The 17,038-nt window shown below is 48.8% G+C and overlaps 1 protein-coding gene across 1 annotated transcript; it reads right to left on the reverse strand.

The window, feature by feature from the left end:
• Positions 1-6,411: 6,411 nt before the first annotated feature.
• On the reverse strand, positions 6,412-10,984 carry LOC121555583. Its single transcript, XM_041869418.2, has 3 exons — positions 10,611-10,984; positions 7,834-8,220; positions 6,412-6,587 (listed from the first exon to the last, which is right to left on the reverse strand). Exons 1-3 carry the CDS (start codon positions 10,663-10,665, stop codon positions 6,412-6,414), a joined length of 618 nt encoding a protein of 205 aa, XP_041725352.2. The 5' UTR covers positions 10,666-10,984.
• Positions 10,985-17,038: the final 6,054 nt, after the last annotated feature.

Raw genomic sequence — 17,038 nt, forward strand, 5'->3', positions numbered from 1 at the left:
ATTCAGTTACGTTCCATTGAACAGACAGACAGGCATCGAGGCATTCAGTTACTGTTCCATTGAACAGACAGACAGGCATCGAGGCATTCAGTTACCGTTCCATTGAACAGACAGACAGGCATCGAGGCATTCAGTTACCGTTCCATTGAACAGACAGACAGGCATCGAAGGCATTCAGTTACCGTTCCATTGAACAGACAGACAGGCATCGAGGCATTCAGTTACTGTTCCATTGAACAGACAGACAGGCATCGAGGCATTCGAAGTTACCGTTCCATTGAACAGACAGACAGGCATCGAGGCATTCAGTTACCGTTCCATTGAACAGACAGACAGGCATCGAGGGCATTCAGTTACTGTTCCATTGAACAGACAGACAGGCATCGAGGCATTCAGTTACGTTCCATTGAACAGACAGACAGGCATCGAGGCATTCAGTTACCGTTCCATTGAACAGACAGACAGGCATCGAGGCATTCAGTTACCGTTCCATTGAACAGACAGACAGGCATCGAGGCATTCAGTTACCATTCCATTGAAGCAGAAAGACAGGCATCGAGGCACTCAGTTACTGTTCGATTGAACAGACAGACAGGCATCGAGGCATTCAGTTACTGTTCCATTGAACAGACAGACAGGCATCGAGGCATTCAGTTACCGTTCCATTGAACAGACAGACAGGCATCGAGGCATTCAGTTACTGTTCCATTGAACAGACAGACAGGCATCGAGGCATTCAGTTACCGTTCCATTGAACAGACAGACAGGCATCGAGGCATTCAGTTACCGTTCCATTGAAGCAGACAGACAGGCATCGAGGCATTCAGTTACTGTTCGATTGAACAGACAGACAGGCATCGAGGCATTCAGTTACCGTTCCATTGAAGCAGACAGACAGGCATCGAGGCATTCAGTTACTGTTCGATTGAACAGACAGACAGGCATCGAGGCATTCAGTTACTGTTTCGATTGAACAGACAGACAGGCATCGAGGCATTCAGTTACTGTTCGATTGAACAGACAGACAGGCATCGAGGCATTCAGTTACTGTTTCGATTGAGCAGACAGACAGGCATCGAGGCATTCAGTTACTGTTCGATTGAGCAGACAGACAGGCATCGAGGCATTCAGTTACCGTTCGATTGAACGTTAGAATGGACAGAACCGGTGACCTAAGTGACTCTGAGCTTGGTATGATCATCGGTGCCAGGCGCGCCGGATACAGTATCTCAGAAAAAACGGCAGGCCTCCTGGGCTTTTCACGAGGTAGGGTTTTTACAGAGAATGGTGCGACAAAACATCTAGTCAAAGGCGTCAGTCCTGTGGGCGAAAACAGAGGCTCGAAAAAGAATGGCAAGAATCGTGCGAGCTAACAGGCGGGCCCCAAACAGGCAAATAACGGCGCAGGTACAACAGTGGTGTGCAGAACGGTCATCTCAGGAACGCACAACTCGTCGGTCCTTGTCACGAGTTGGGCTAATTGCAGCGGACTGACCACAGGGTTAAGTGCCTTGCTTAAGGGCACATCGACAGATTTTTCACCTAGTCGGCTCGGGGATTAGAACCATGACCTTTCGGTTACTGGCACAACGCTCTTACCCACTAAGCTACCTGCCGCCCCACACCGGGTTCCACTCCTGTGAGCGCGCGCTGGACGGCAGAGTCAGGATTTGGGCGTAAGCGGCGTGAGTCCATGGCCCCATCCTGCCTGGTGTCCTGCCCACGTTGGGCCGACATCTCTGTGGAACATTTTCCCACACCTTGTTGAATCCATGCCCCGAAGAACTCAGGCTGTTCTGGAGGCAAGGGGATCCAACCCGGTACTGAGTGTCTACTGGCTAGCTACCTAGCTAGCGTTAGCAATGTTGGGTGGTCAATGAGACTGAGAGCTAGCTAACCAGCTGCAAGCGGTACTAATACACTGGCAGCTGAGTGTATACTTTTGTTACAATGTTAGCTTGCTCTCAGTCTCATTGACCACCAACGTTGCTTACGCTAGCTAGCTAGCCACTTAATATAAAAAAAAAAATTTTTCGAAGTGTGTGGTAGTTAGCTAAGTTAGCCATGTTGTTAATACAACTACCGTCTGCTGTCGGCATCAAGGTATGATTTGAGAGCACTAGTTAGCTCCAAAAGTCGTTACAGCTTGGACTGCATTCTGACATTGAATTCAGAGCCGTTCAGTGGCTAACCATACTTACAAACATCATTTTACCAGGTTTACCGTGAAGCAATTTGTAATGACAGTCCACCACAACGGTACCAGTGAGTTTTCTGATTGACAAGGGGTTAGTCTGTGTTTTAATTTCATTGTGTATTAGAAACACAGTCTCAATCAATTTGAAATAATCACCTGCTCCACACCCCCTGTAGGTCCTGGAACCCTGGGGCTCTCTGGAGGTAGGTCGCCACCTGCAGGATGGGAGGAGGAATTACACCGTCAACTTACTACTACAGACTGGGGGTTAATCACAGAGAACCACAATGGAAAGAAGCTGTCAAACTTTGATGTGTCCCCAATGATTTTGAATGCAGTATATCCACTTGGGATGCAGAGTTTTAAATGGAAGATCAAGTAATAAAGGTATTGATTATGTGTTTTGTGTGTGTGTGTGTGTGTGTGTGTGTGTGTGTGTGTGTGTGTGTGTGTGTGTGTGTGTATGTGTGTGTGTGTGTGTGTGTGTGTGTGTGTGTGTGTGTGTGTGTGTGGTGTGTGTGTGTGTGTGTGTGTGTGTGTGTGTGTGTGTGTGTGTGTGTGTGTGTGTGTGTGTGTGTGTACCCAGGCTGTAGGTGTCTTCCTCTATACAGGTGGTCAGGTCAGAGCTGCTCTCCTCCAGAATCACCTGCAGCAGCAACTCAATGGACTCACTGGGAAACACACACTGTTAATACACACACACAAACACACACACACACACACACACACACACACTGCTCAATACACACACACTGTTAATACACACACACTAAACACACACCCACCCAGTCTCCTACCTTTGATGGCAGCAGGCCGATCAGGCACGATGTAGACTCTGGGTCTGCGTGGTGGAGGTGATGGTGGAGTGGGGAGGAGGGGACAGGCCAGAGGACGTACCCGCCGATGGGCTGCCCCTGGCTGGGGTGAGGGGCGGACCAGGAGCGGGGGTCTGGTAGTCCTGAGCCTGGGGGGATGACTGCGTGGTAGAGGTTGGTTGTGTTGTGGTTGTGGATGGTTGTTTTGTGGTCAGTGATGGTTCTGTTGAGGTTGGTTGTGTTGTGGTTGTGGATGGTTGTTTTGTGGTCAGTGATGGTTCTGTTGAGGGTTGGTTGTGTTGTGGTTGTGGAGGGTTGTTTTGTGGTCAGTGATTGTTGTGTTGTGGTGGTGACCACAGGACCCGGTTGTAACGGCAGGGTAGGAGGGAGTTGTGGTGTCGGACCACTGAGAGCGGTCAGAGAGGTTGTGGTGGACCACTGGGAGCGGTCAGAGTGGTTGTGGTCGACCACTGAGAGCGGTCAGAGTGGTTGTGGTCGGACCACTGGGAGCGGTCAGAGTGGTTGTGGTCGGACCACTGGGAGCGGTCAGAGAGGTTGTGGTCGGACCACTGGGAGCGGTCAGAGAGGTTGTGGTCGGACCACTGGGAGCGGTCAGAGTGGTTGTGGTTCGGACCACTGGGAGCGGTCAGAGTGGTTGTGGTCGGACCACTGGGAGCGGTCAGAGTGGAGTTGTGGTCGGACCACTGGGAGCGGTCAGAGAGGTGTGTCGGACCACTGGGAGCGGTCAGAGTGGTTGTAGTCGGACCACTGGGAGCGGTCAGAGTGGTTGTGGTCGGACCACTGGGAGCGGTCAGAGTGGTTGTGGTCGGACCACTGGGAGCGGTCAGAGTGGTTGTGGTCGGACCACTGGGAGGCGGTCAGAGTGGTTGTGGTCGGACCACTGGGAGCCGGTCAGAGTGGTTGTGGTCGGACCACTGGGAGCCGGTCAGAGAGGTTGTGGTCGCGGTCAATACAGGATGTTCAGGATGGGTGGACAAAGCGACAGGACCAGCATTTGTGGTGGTTTGTTCCTGGAGAGGAGTGTGTGTGGGGGACCCACCGGTTGAGGACAGTACAGGTGCTGGAGAAAGGAGGTGGTGTGTGGGGGACCCGCTTGAGAGAGGAGTGTGTGTGAGGAGTAAGTGTGTGGGGACCACCGGGGGTGGAGAAGTGTGTGTTTGAGAGGGTGTGTGTAGACGTGTGTGTGTGTGACAGCGGGGGTGTGTGTGTTTGGAGGGTGTGTGTAGCGTGTGTGTGTGTGACAGCGGGGTGTGTGTGTTTGGAGGGTGTGTGTAGCGTGTGTGTGTGTGTGACAGCGGGGTGTGTGTTTGGAGGGTGTGTGTAGCGTGTGTGTGTGACAGCGGGGGGTGTGTGTGTTTGGAGGGTGTGGCTGTAGCATGTGTGTGTGTGACAGCGGGGGGGTGTGTGTGTTTGGAGGGTGTGTGTAGCGTGTGTGTGTGTGACAGCGGGGGTGTGCCTGAGTCCTCGTCCGGGTCCGTCTCTGGGTTGTGAATCACCGTCCATCGTGGTGCTGGTCGCTGTGGTAACCAGTAGAGGTCGATCAGGAGTCAGGAGGTGAGGCGGGCGGTCTGGACTACATCTGCCAGAGGCAGCTCTGCTGTGGTGAATGGAGAGGGGATGAAGGGATTTGTAGTCCTGTTGTAGTCTCTGTCTCTGTCGGGACTGAGGGGGTGAGGAGAGGGAGGAGGAGGAGGAGGAGGAGGAGGAGGAGAGAGGGGAGTCAGGGAGGGTAGAGAGAGAGAGGAGAGGAGGAGGAGGAGGAGGAGGAGGGGAGGGAGGAGGAGAGAGGAGTCAGGAGGAGGGGGGGAGGGAGAGGAGGAGGAGGAGGAGGAGGGGAGAGAGAGAGAGAGGAGGGAGGGACAGGGAGGGAGGAGGGAGGAGAGGAGAGGAGGAGAGAGGGGAGTCAGGGGAGGGTAGAGAGGAGAGGAGAGGAGGAGGAGGAGTGGGGGAGGGGGGAGGGGAGAGAGGGGAGTCAGGGAATGTAGGGAGGAGGAGGAGGAGGGAGGAGGAGGAGAGAGGGAGTCAGGGAGGGTAGGGAGGAGAGGAGAGGGAGGAGGAGGAGGAGGAGGAGGAGAGGAAGAGGGAGGAGGAGGAGGAGGAGGAGGAGAGAGGGGAGTAGGGTAATGTAGGGAGGAGAGGAGGAGGAGGAGGAGGGAGGAGGAGGAGAGAGGGGAGTCAGGGAGGGTAGGGAGGAGAGGAGAGGAGGAGGAGGAGGAGGGGGGAGAGGGGGAGTCAAGGAAGGTAGGGAGGAGAGGAGAGGAGGAGAGGAGAGGAGGAGGAGGGTGAGTCAGGGAGGGTAGGGAGGAGAGGGTTTGTGTCAGAGTGGTGTGTGATGTTAGAGTGTGTGAGGGAGATAGAGCTCCACTAGTAATGTCTGTCTCTAAAGAGATCAACGACTCTGTTCCATTAGTAATGTCTGTCTCTAAGGAGATCAACGACTCTGTTCCATTAGTAATGTCTGTCTCTAAAGAGATCAACGACTCTGTTCCATTAGTAATGTCTGTCTCTAAAGAGATCAACGACTCTGTTCCATTAGTAATGTATGCATCCAAAGAGAATGATGAATCCGTTCCACTATTGAGTTCTGTCCGGGTTGTCTGTCTTTGATGACTTCTGTCTGGATCCGGAGAGTGGGATGCAGATGTTTGACTAGTAATGTCTGGCCCAGGTAACCCCTCAGTCACACCTATCACAGGTACACTGGTCAAGCCCCGCTCAGTCTGACTCGGGGTGACCTCAGAGGTGACCTTTAACCCCTGGGGGTCAGAGGTAATCCCAGGTCCCCTGCTGGTGCTCCTCCTCCTCCTCCTAGGGGCCCCGCTCCGCTCCGTCAGCCCAGCCAGGGTGGATCGTTGTGGGGTTGGGGTCCGGCCAGGCTCCCCTGGCACTGCGAGAGGGCTGGAGGTCAGAGAGAGAGCGAGACGCAGGGCTCTGGGGAGGGAGATGGATGGGTGTCTGTGAGAGGTGTGTATGACTGTGTGTGAGTCTGTGGGTGAGTGTGTGTGTGAGTGTGTGTGTGAGTGTGAGTGTGTGTGCGAGTGTGTGTGTTGGTCTGGATCAGGGTGGGTAATGTGTGCAGTGGCAGTCTTCTGATTGACGTTGGGTGAGGAGTGTGTGTCAGCGTGTGTGTTCATTCCGGCAGGGTCGTACCCTGTAGTGACGTGGTCAGCAAGCTGAGCAGTTCCAGACGTATCCTTTCTATTGTCTGGTTCTTCCTCAGGAAGCAGGGGGACTTCCCTATCGGCGTGCCCGGCCACGGTGAGCCCCGCCTGGGGAGAGGAGGTGGTCGGCAGCCCCTGTAGGGTGGGGGGTAGAACCAGGGGATCCCGGTCCAACTCTAAATCACCCACAAAGCTTTCAGATGGGTGAAGGCTGGCCTCACCTCCCGCTCCCCATCTCACCTCCCTCACCCCTCCGTCCCCCCAGAGTCAACATGGATTTGGTCTCGTTCCGCGGAGTTCCGTCGCCGTTGAAGCTTTCGGAGGAGCGTTGGACTGAAGACACACCCATCCAGGGGCCTTGACGCTCCGAGGAATTCCAGACGGCTTCCTGACCTGGAAACCACAGGAACACACACACACACACACACACACCACACACACACACACACACACACACACACACACACACACACAGCGGGTGAGGAGAGAGAGTGGAAATAATAACACAATGTGTAACAAAACAAAACCACACACACTGACAGATTTAAACTACGGCTCATAATCATGCTGGGTACAATCAACAGTCACCATAGTAACAGCATCGACCCTTACAGATTCATAAAGCTTCTCAGAGTAGCAGTATGATCTAGGATTAGCATTTAGGGCTCTGGTCAAAAGTGCACTATATAGGGAATAGGAGTCTGATCTAGGATCAGCATTTAGGCTCTGGTCAAAAGTGCACTACATAGGGAATAGGAGTATGATCTAGGATCAGCATTTAGGGCTCTGGTCAAAAGTGTACTATATAGGGAATAGGAGTATGATCTGGGATCAGCATTTAGGGCTCTGGTCAAAAGTGCACTATGTAAGGAATAGGGTGCCATTTAGGGCTCTGGTCAAAAAGTGCACTATAGGAATAGGAGTATGATCTAGGATCAGCATTTAGGGCTCTGGTCAAAAGTGCACTATATAGGGAATAGGAGTATGATCTAGGATTAGCATTTAGGGCTCTGGTCAAAAGTGCACTATATAGGGAATAGGGTGCCATTTAGGGCTCTGGTCAAAAGTGCACTATATAGGGAATAGGGTGCCATTTAGGGCTCTGGTCAAAAGTGCACTATATAGGGAATTTAGGGCTCTGGTCAAAAGTGCACTATATAAGGAATAGGGTGCCATTTAGGGGCTCTGGTCAAAAGTGCACTATATAAGGAATAGGGTGCCATTTAGGGCTATGGTCAAAAGTGCACTATATAGGGAATAGGGTGCCATTTAGGGCTCTGGTCAAAAGTGCACTATATAGGGAATAGGGAGCCATTTAGGGCTATGGTCAAAAGTGCACTATATAGGGAATAGGGTGCCATTTAGGGCTCTGGTCAAAAGTGCACTATATAAGGAATAGGGTGCCATTTAGAGCTCTGGTCAAAAGTGCACCATATAAGGAATAGGGTGCCATTTAGAGCTCTGGTCAAAAGTGCACTATATAAGGAATAGGGAGCCATTTAGGGCTCTGGTCAAAAGTGCACTATATAAGGAATAGGGTGCCATTTAGAGCTCTGGTCAAAAGTGCACTATATAAGGAATAGGGTGCCATTTAGGGCTCTGGTCAAAAGTGCACTATATAGGGAATAGGGTGACTAACCTGTATAGAACAGCTGTACGTTGTGTCGAGAGCTGGTGGGTCTCAGGGCCCTCCAGGTGACTACAGCTGTCCCACAGCCCAGGAGGAGAGCCCTCTCCCCGGCCACCAACCCCCGCCGCTCCCCGCTGGCTCCACAGAGCACCGTGACCTCCGACCCGCCGTCCACAGACACCCCCTCCAGCCGTACTGTCCCGTCAGCAGGGACATCTATGACCCAGGTGCACGCCGTGTCCAACTCCAACGGTTTCCCGGTGTTGCCGTCGTTGTAGGTGACGCTGGTGTACTCCGCCACTGGACCCGGTTGCGTGAATTTGATGGAACCGTTTTTGACCCGTTGGAGGTCTATGGATCCTCCGCAGCCATGGTGCGAGGAAGCAAGTTTATTACCTGAGGAGAAACAGGCAGTGTTAACTAGGACTAGGTTACTGATAGAAACAGACCTTCCACAATTAATCAACCATATAGACTACAGGCCTGGGTTACATATAGAAACAGACCTTCCACAGTTAATCAACCATATAGACTACAGGTTACTGATAGAAACAGACCTTCCACAGTTAATCAACCATATAGACTACAGGCCTGGGTTACTGATAGAAACAGACCTTCCACAATTAATCAACCATATAGACTACAGGCCTGGGTTACATATAGAAACAGACCTTCCACAGTTAATCAACCATATAGACTACAGGCCTGGGTTACATATAGAAACAGACCTTCCACAGTTAATCAACCATATAGACTACAGGCCTGGGTTACTGATAGAAACAGACCTTCCACAGTTAATCAACCATATAGACTACAGGCCTGGGTTACTGATAGAAACAGACCTTCCACAGTTAATCAACCATATAGACTACAGGCCTGGGTTACTGATAGAAACAGACCTTCCACAGTTAATCAACCATAGACTACAGGCCTGGGTTACATATAGAAACAGACCTTCCACAGTTAATCAACCATATAGACTACAGGCCTGGGTTACATATAGAAACAGACCTTCCACAGTTAATCAACCATATAGACTACAGGCCTGGGTTACATATAGAAACAGACCTTCCACAGTTAATCAACCATATAGACTACAGGCCTGGGTTACTGATAGAAACAGACCTTCCACAGTTAATCAACCATATAGACTACAGGCCTGGGTTACATATAGAAACAGACCTTCCACAGTTAATCAACCATATAGACTACAGGCCTGGGTTACATATAGAAACAGACCTTCCACAGTTAATCAACCATATAGACTACAGGCCTGGGTTACATATAGAAACAGACCTTCCACAGTTAATCAACCATATAGACTACAGGCCTGGGTTACATATAGAAACAGACCTTCCACAGTTAATCAACCATATAGACTACAGGCCTGGGTTACATATAGAAACAGACCTTCCACAGTTAATCAACCATATAGACTACAGGCCTGGGTTACATATAGAAACAGACCTTCCACAGTTAATCAAACATATAGACTACAGGCCTGGGTTACAAATAGAAACAGACCTTCCACAGTTAATCAACCATATAGACTACAGGCCTGGGTTACATATAGAACCATACCTTCCACAGTTAATCAACCATATAGACTACAGGTTACTGATAGAAACAGACCTTCCACAGTTAATCAACCATATAGACTACAGGTTACTGAGACAATGGAGATTCAAAATACATGATTTCACTCATTCAAACTACACTGTAGGCTTTACTGATGGTTCATTGATTGATTGATTTTTTAGACAATAAAAATAAAAATAAAGTACATTCCACACATGTTAAAAACTGTCTAGGACAATAAAGTCACCCACTGATGGAAATAGACGTTTCTAAAGTTAATAACTGTCACTCCCCCCAAAACAACTACCGTTGAGGACATTGTCAACCCCCCCGAGCCTCTCCTCCTCTGGCCTCTCCTGTAATCTCATTTGTTTGGTTAACTGTAGCTCAGCTGGTAGAGCACGGCGCTTGTAACGCCAGGGTAGTGGGTTCGAACCCCGGGACCACCCATACACACACAAAAAAAATGTATGCACGCATGACTGTTAGTCGCTTTGGATAAAAGCGTCTGCTAAATGGCATATTATTATTAACCGCCACTCGCTATAAAGTCCAGCCACATTCCTCAGCATATAGGTAGATACAGTAACCCACTGTCCTACTGTACTTCCCACTCAGACAAAAGGTTCTCTGTAAAAAGATAAAAAAAACGCGAATTAACTATTTTGTCCCCAAGAGTGTAGCTTAGTCACAGTCATACCGTACAGAAACAGCATGTTTAGTCAACAATTTAAATACAACATTTTAGTGTTTAAATACCTATAGCCTTCTCACTGCTCCCAGGGTTCAGTTCAGGCCTATCCACACCTACTTTCTTACGCAATTGTCAAATATTTATCCCCATGTAGCTCAGTTGGTAGAGCATGGCGCTTGCAACGCCAGGGTTGTGGGTTCGTTTCCCACGGGGGAGGGGGGGGGGCAGTATGGAAAATGTATGCACTCACTAACTGTTAAGTCGCTCTGGATAAGAGCATCTGCTAAATGACTAAAATGTTTTAAAATATATATAATAATAATAATAAGCCATTTAGCAGACGCTTTTATCCAAAGCGACTTACAGTCATGTGCGCATACATTTTTACGTATGGGTGGTCCCGGGTATCGAACCCACTACCCTGGCGTTACAAGCGCCACGCTCTACCAATTGAGCTACAGAGGACCACATATCTTTATATATATATATAAAGATAAAATATGTAATGTCTTACCTGTGGTGTAAATAAAGAGAAGCAGGAATCCCAAGCCAGAGATGAGTCGCCGCATCTTGTGTCTGTACACATTTCAGTGACCGTTGGTCCAATAATTCCATACAGGCGGCTGAGGTCAGGAGAGAGCCGTGCGGTGCGTAATGGTTACCAGTCCTCAATCTGTCCAAGACGCGCCGACAAACAAAAAAAACCAAGACCAAGAGAAAGCCTTGATCTCACTTTTCTCCTCCCAGCCGAGTCTCCTGGCCGTCCCAGAGAAGAGAAGTGAACAAGGCTGGAATTTCCCTTCTCATCTTTTCCGCTCTCTCTCTCTCTCTGTCCGTCTCTAACGGAAACCAGAGTGTTGTCAGCGGTAAAGACAGCCTGTAAATGAGACGCACGTGCGTGTTTGTGTATGTGTGCATGGAGGGGCTGTGTATGTGTGTGTGTGAGAGAGAGAGAAAGAGAGAGAGAGAGAGAGAGAGAGAGAGAAAGAGGCAGAGATAGAGGGGTTGCAGTAGTACTGGGGTGGAGCCATCTGACCACCATTAGTGCGCTCCTCGCTGCGGTTCCTGTGGTGCAGGGGAGTTGTGGGGGGTGGAGACAGGCGGACCATAGTGATCACCACGCGGGTGCGCTGCTCTGTTTTAACACACAGTTCAAACGGTGAGAAGGAAGCCGTTAGCTTTTAATGGGACAGGAGGAGATGGTTTAAACGGTGAGAAGGAAGCCGTTAGCTTTAAATGGGACAGGAAGAGATGAAAGAGCAGGTAATGAGTATCAGTTGGCATTGAGGAGTTTACCGCACCAGTCACTGGCTTCATTAATAAGTGCAACGTCATCCCCACAGTGACCGTACATACATACCCCCAAACAGAAGCCACGGATTACAGGCAACATCCGCACTGAGCTAAAGGCTAGAGGTGCCGCTTTCAAGGAGTGGGACACTAACCCAGACGCTTATAAGACAACAGTATACTGCTGCTACTGTCTATTATCTATCCTGTTGTCTAGTCACTTTACCCCTACCTACAGTATACTGCTGCTACTGTCTATTATCTATCCTGTTGTCTAGTCACTTTACCCCTACCTACAGTATACTGCTGCTACTGTCTATTATCTATCCTGTTGCCTAGTCACTTTACCCCTACCTACAGTATACTGCTGCTACTGTCTATTATCTATCCTGTTGCCTAGTCACTTTACCCCTACCTACAGTATACTGCTGCTACTGTCTATTATCTATCCTGTTGTCTAGTCACTTTACCCCTACCTACAGTATACATACAAGCCGCACACAAGTCTAAGATCACCATACGCAATACCAAGCGTTGGCTGGAGTGATTAATCACCCTTCACCATCTGGCAGTCCGACAGACAAATCTGGGTTTGGCGGATGCCAGAACGCTGCCTGCCCCAATGGATAGTGCCAACTGTAAAGTTTGGTGGAGGAGGAATAATGGTCTGGGGCTGTTTTTCATGGTTCGGGCTAGGCCCCTTATTTCCAGTGAAGATAAATCTTAGTGCTAGAGCAGACAATGACATTCTAGACGATTCTGTGCTTCCAACTTTGTGGCAACAGTTTGGGGAAAGCCCTTTCCTGTTTCAGCATGACAATGCCCCCGTGCATAAAGTGAGGTCCATACAGACATGGTTTGTCAAGATCGATGTGGAAGAACTTCACTGGCCTGCACAGAGCCCTGACCTCAACCCCATCGAACACCTTTGGGATGAATTGGAACGCCAACTGCGAGCCAGGCCTAATCGTCCAACATCAGTGCCCAACCTCACTAATGCTCTTGTGGCTGAATGGAAGCAAGTCCCCCGCAGCAATGTTCCAACATCTAGTGGAAAGCCTTCCCAGAAGAGTGGAGGCTGTTATAGCAGCAAAGGGGGGACCAACTCCATATTAATGCCCATGATTTTGGAATGAGATGTTCGACGAGCAGGTGTCCACATACTTTTGGCTTGGGACTACCATATATATATAAGGATCAACAGGAAATATGCTCATTAAACATTAAACATTAGGGATATACCTGACCTAAAACAAATATTGGTAGACCGAGAGTAGTTTGTTCTTATGGAGCAAAGTACAGAGAGTGTCACGTTTGTTGAATGACGGGTCAGACCAAAGCGCAGCGTGATATGCGTACATGTTCATAGTCTCCTGAGTGGCGCAGTGGTCTAAGGCACTGCATCGCAGTGCTAACTGTGCCACTAGAGATCCTGGTTCAAATCCAGGCTCTGTCGCAGCCGGCCGCAACCGGGAGACTCATTGGCGGTGCACAATTGGCCCAGCGTCGTCCAGGGTAGGGGAGGGATTGGCCGGCAGGGATGTAGCTCAGTTGATAGAGCATGGCGTTTGCAACGCCAGGGTTGTGGGTTTAATTCCCACGGGGGGCCAGTATAAAAAAAAATATATGTATTCACTAACTGTAAGTCGCTCTGGATAAGAGCGTCTACTAAAATGTAAATGTAAAAATGTTTATTTAACTCATAAACACACGACGAAACGAAACGTGAGGCCCAAAGGTAGTACACACAACAAACCTCACACGGAACAAGATCCCACAACTCAACAGTGCCAATAGGCTGCCTAAGTATGATCCCCAATCAGAGACAACGAGCGACAGCTGCCTCTGATTGGGAACCACACCGGCCAACATAGAACTACACATACTAGATAAACCACACAGAATACACACAACATAGAATATCCACACCCTGACTCAACATATACGAGTCCCCTGAGTCAGGGCGTGACAGTACCCCCCCCCCCCATAACAGGGTAGGGGCTGGGTGGGCATTCCGTTCCTCTCAGGGCGTGACAGTACCCCCCCCCATAACAGGGTAGGGGCTGGGTGGGCATTCCGTTTCTCTCAGGGCGTGACAGTACCCCCCCCATAACAGGGTAGGGGCTGGGTGGGCATTCCGTTCCTCTCAGGGCGTGACAGAGAGATCCTTGATGAAAACCTGCTCCAGAGCGCTCAGAACCTTAGACTGGGGGGTGAGTCGATTGGTCGAAAATTTTTAAAAAATTGTATTTTTCCATATATAGACACATCCTATGTGTTTTAATTTTACATTTACATTTTAGTCATTTAGCAGACGCTCTTATCCAGAGCGACTTACAGGAGCAATTAGGGTTAAGTGCCTTGCTCAAGGGCACATTTACGTAATTTGGCAGACGCTCTTATCCAGAGCAACCCACAAATTGGTGCATTCACCCTACAGCCAGTGGGATAACCACTTTACAATTGTTATTATTATTATTATTATTATTATTATTTATTTTTTTTTGGGGGGGGTAGAAGGATTAATTTATCCTATCCCAGGTATTCAATCAAATCAACTATAGTCTGATAGCTTGTCTGATGTTTTAAGCGCGCTGTTTGATGAAAAAATTAAGACACTCAAATGACTAGAGGGAATCCGACCGCAATTGATTTGATTTTCCAGGCCAGGCTCAGACTTGCTGCACTGGGTAAAACAAACAAAAACAGCACAGCAAGTGAAGCGCGTTTCAGGAGGTGGATCCATGTGTATATATACGGTGCATTCGGAAAGTATTCAGACCCCTTGACTTTTTCCAAATGTTGTTAAGTTACAGCCTTATTCTTAAAATGGATTAAATAAATAAAAATCCTTAGCAATCTACACACAACACCCCATAATGACAAAGTGAAAACAGGTTTTTAGAAATGTTTGCAAATGTATTAAAAATAAAAAAAACTGAAAAAATGTATTTACATAAGTATTCAGACCCTTTGCTATGAGACTCGAAATTGAGCTCAAGTGCATCCTGTTTCCATTGATCATCCTTGAGACGTTTCTACAACTTGAATGGAATCCACCTGTGGTAAATTAGATTGATTTTACATGATTTGGAAAGGCATGTACCTGTCTATATAAGATCCCACAGTTGACAGTGCATGTCAGAGCAAAACCAAGCCATGAGGTCGAAGGAATTGTCCGTAGAGCTCTGAGACAGGATTGTGTCAAGGCACAGATCTGGGGAAGGATAACAAAATATGTCTGCAGCATTGAAGGTCCCCAAGAACACAGTGGCCTCCATCATTCTTAAATGGAAAAAGTTTGGAACCACCAAGACTCTTCCTAGAGCTGGCCGCCAGGCCAAACTGAGCAATCGGGGGAGAAGGGCCTTGGTCAGGGAGGTGACCAAGTACCCGATGGTCACTCTGACAGAGCTCCAGAGTTCCTCTGTGGAGATGGGAGAACCTTCCAGAAGGATAATCATCTCTGCAGCACTCCAACAATCAGGCCTTTATGGTAGAGCGGCCAGACAGAAGCCACTCCTCAGTAAAAGGCACATGACAGCCCGCTTGGAGTTTGCCAAAAGGTACCTAAAGGAATCTCAGACCATGAGAAACAAGGTCTGGTCTGATGAAACCAAGATTGAACTCTTTGGCCTGAATGCCAAGCGCCACGTCTGGAGGAAACCTGGCACCATCCCTACGGTGAAGCATGGTGGTGGCAGCATCATGCTGTGGGGATGTTTTTCAGCGGCAGGGACTGGGAGACTAGTTGGATCGAGGGAAAGATGAACGGAGCAAAGTACAGAGAGATCCTTGATGAAAACCTGCTCCAGAGCGCTCAGGACCTCAGACTGGGATGAAGGTTTACCTTCCAACAGGACAACAACCCTAAGCACACAGCCAAGACTGCGCAGGAGTGGCTTCGGGACAAGTCTCTGAATGTCCTTGAGTGGCCCAGCCAGAGCTCGGACTTGAACCCGATCGAACATCTCTGGAGAAACCTGAAAATAGCTGTGCAGCGACGCTCCCCATCCAACCTGACAGAGCTTGAGAGGATCTGCAGAGAAGAATGGGAGAAACTCCCCAAATACAGGTGTGCCAAGCTTGTAGCGTCATACCCAAGAAGACTCAAGGCTGTAATCACTGCCAAAGGTGCTTCAACAAAGTACTGAGTGAAGAGTCTGAATACTTATGTAAATGTGATGTTTCATTTTTTATACATTAATACATTTTCAAAAATTTCTTAAAACCTGTTTTTGCTTTGTCATAATTGGGTATTGTGTGTAGATTGATGAGGGGGAAAAAACAATTTAATGAATTTTAGAATATGGCTGTAACGTAACAAAATCTGGAAAAAGTCAAGTGGTCTGAATACTTTCAGAATACACCGTATCTCAGTTTATTGCATAAATCGTGCATGCATTGGATTACAATGCTGGTGCGGTAAATTAATCCAGTCCAGTTTAATGAATTGCAGGCTAATCCAAGCGTAGGCTTTGACACAATGTAAATGGAGCTAAAACGTGGTCAGCGGCCGATCAAAATAGTGTCACGAAGTCTCCGGGCGGACGGAGTTCATGGTGCTGTCATTCAAGGTCCTTTATTTACCACATGCATACAGAACTGGCTACAGAACCTTGGACCTTCGCTACCACGGCTACAGAACCTTGGACCTTAGCTACCACGGCTACAGAACCTTAGCTACCACGGCTACAGAACATTGGACCTTAGCTACCACGGCTACAGAACATTGGAACTTAGCTACCACGGCTACAGAACCTTGGACCTTAGCTACCACGGCTACAGAACCTTGGACCTTAGCTACCACGGCTACAGAACCTTGGACCTTAGCTACCACGGCTACAGAACCTTGGACCTTAGCTACCATGGCTACAGAACCTTGGACCTTAGCTACCACGGCTACAGAACCTTGGACCTTAGCTAAAACCTACAGGATGGTAGCTCTCCAGGAACAGGGTTGGAGTGAAAACCTACAGGATGGTAGTTCTCCGGGAACAGGGTTGGAGTGAAAACCTACAGGAGGGTAGCTCTCAAGGAACAGGGTTGGAGTGAAAACCTACAGGATGGCAGCTCTCCAGGAACAGGGTTGGAGTTAAAACCTACAGGATGGTAGCTCTCCAGGAACAGGGTTGGAGTGAAAACCTACAGGATGGTAGCTCTCCGGGAACAGGGTTGGAGTGAAAACCTACAGGATGGTAGCTCTCCAGGAACAGGGTGGGAGATCCCTGTTATAGACTATGGATAACATGCATCCTCCAATTACAACGTCTGTCTATGCCCACACATATCGTCTCAAGAAAATGTAATAATTTTAATACACTCAAACACCAATTTAGGCATACCTATAGGCACCCATTACTGTCAATAGGCACCCATTACTGTCAATAGGCACCCATTACTGTCAATAGGCACCCATTACTGTCAATAGGCACCCATTGCTGTCAATCACGAATGACAACTATTCACGTTTTACCGGTGAAACTGCATCTCCATGCCAGCCATTTGATTGATCTCAATCAGTTTTCATGGGAATAGCCTTTAGCATTTCCATCTTCTCGAATGACTGTTTCCTGAGGGAATCAGAGCAGGTGATGTTAGCATACATCCTGCCTGGAGCTTATGACTGTTTCCTGAGGGAATTAGAGCAGG

This window comes from Coregonus clupeaformis, unplaced genomic scaffold (assembly GCF_020615455.1).
Source record: "Coregonus clupeaformis isolate EN_2021a unplaced genomic scaffold, ASM2061545v1 scaf1118, whole genome shotgun sequence".
Taxonomy (NCBI): Eukaryota; Metazoa; Chordata; class Actinopteri; order Salmoniformes; family Salmonidae; genus Coregonus; species Coregonus clupeaformis.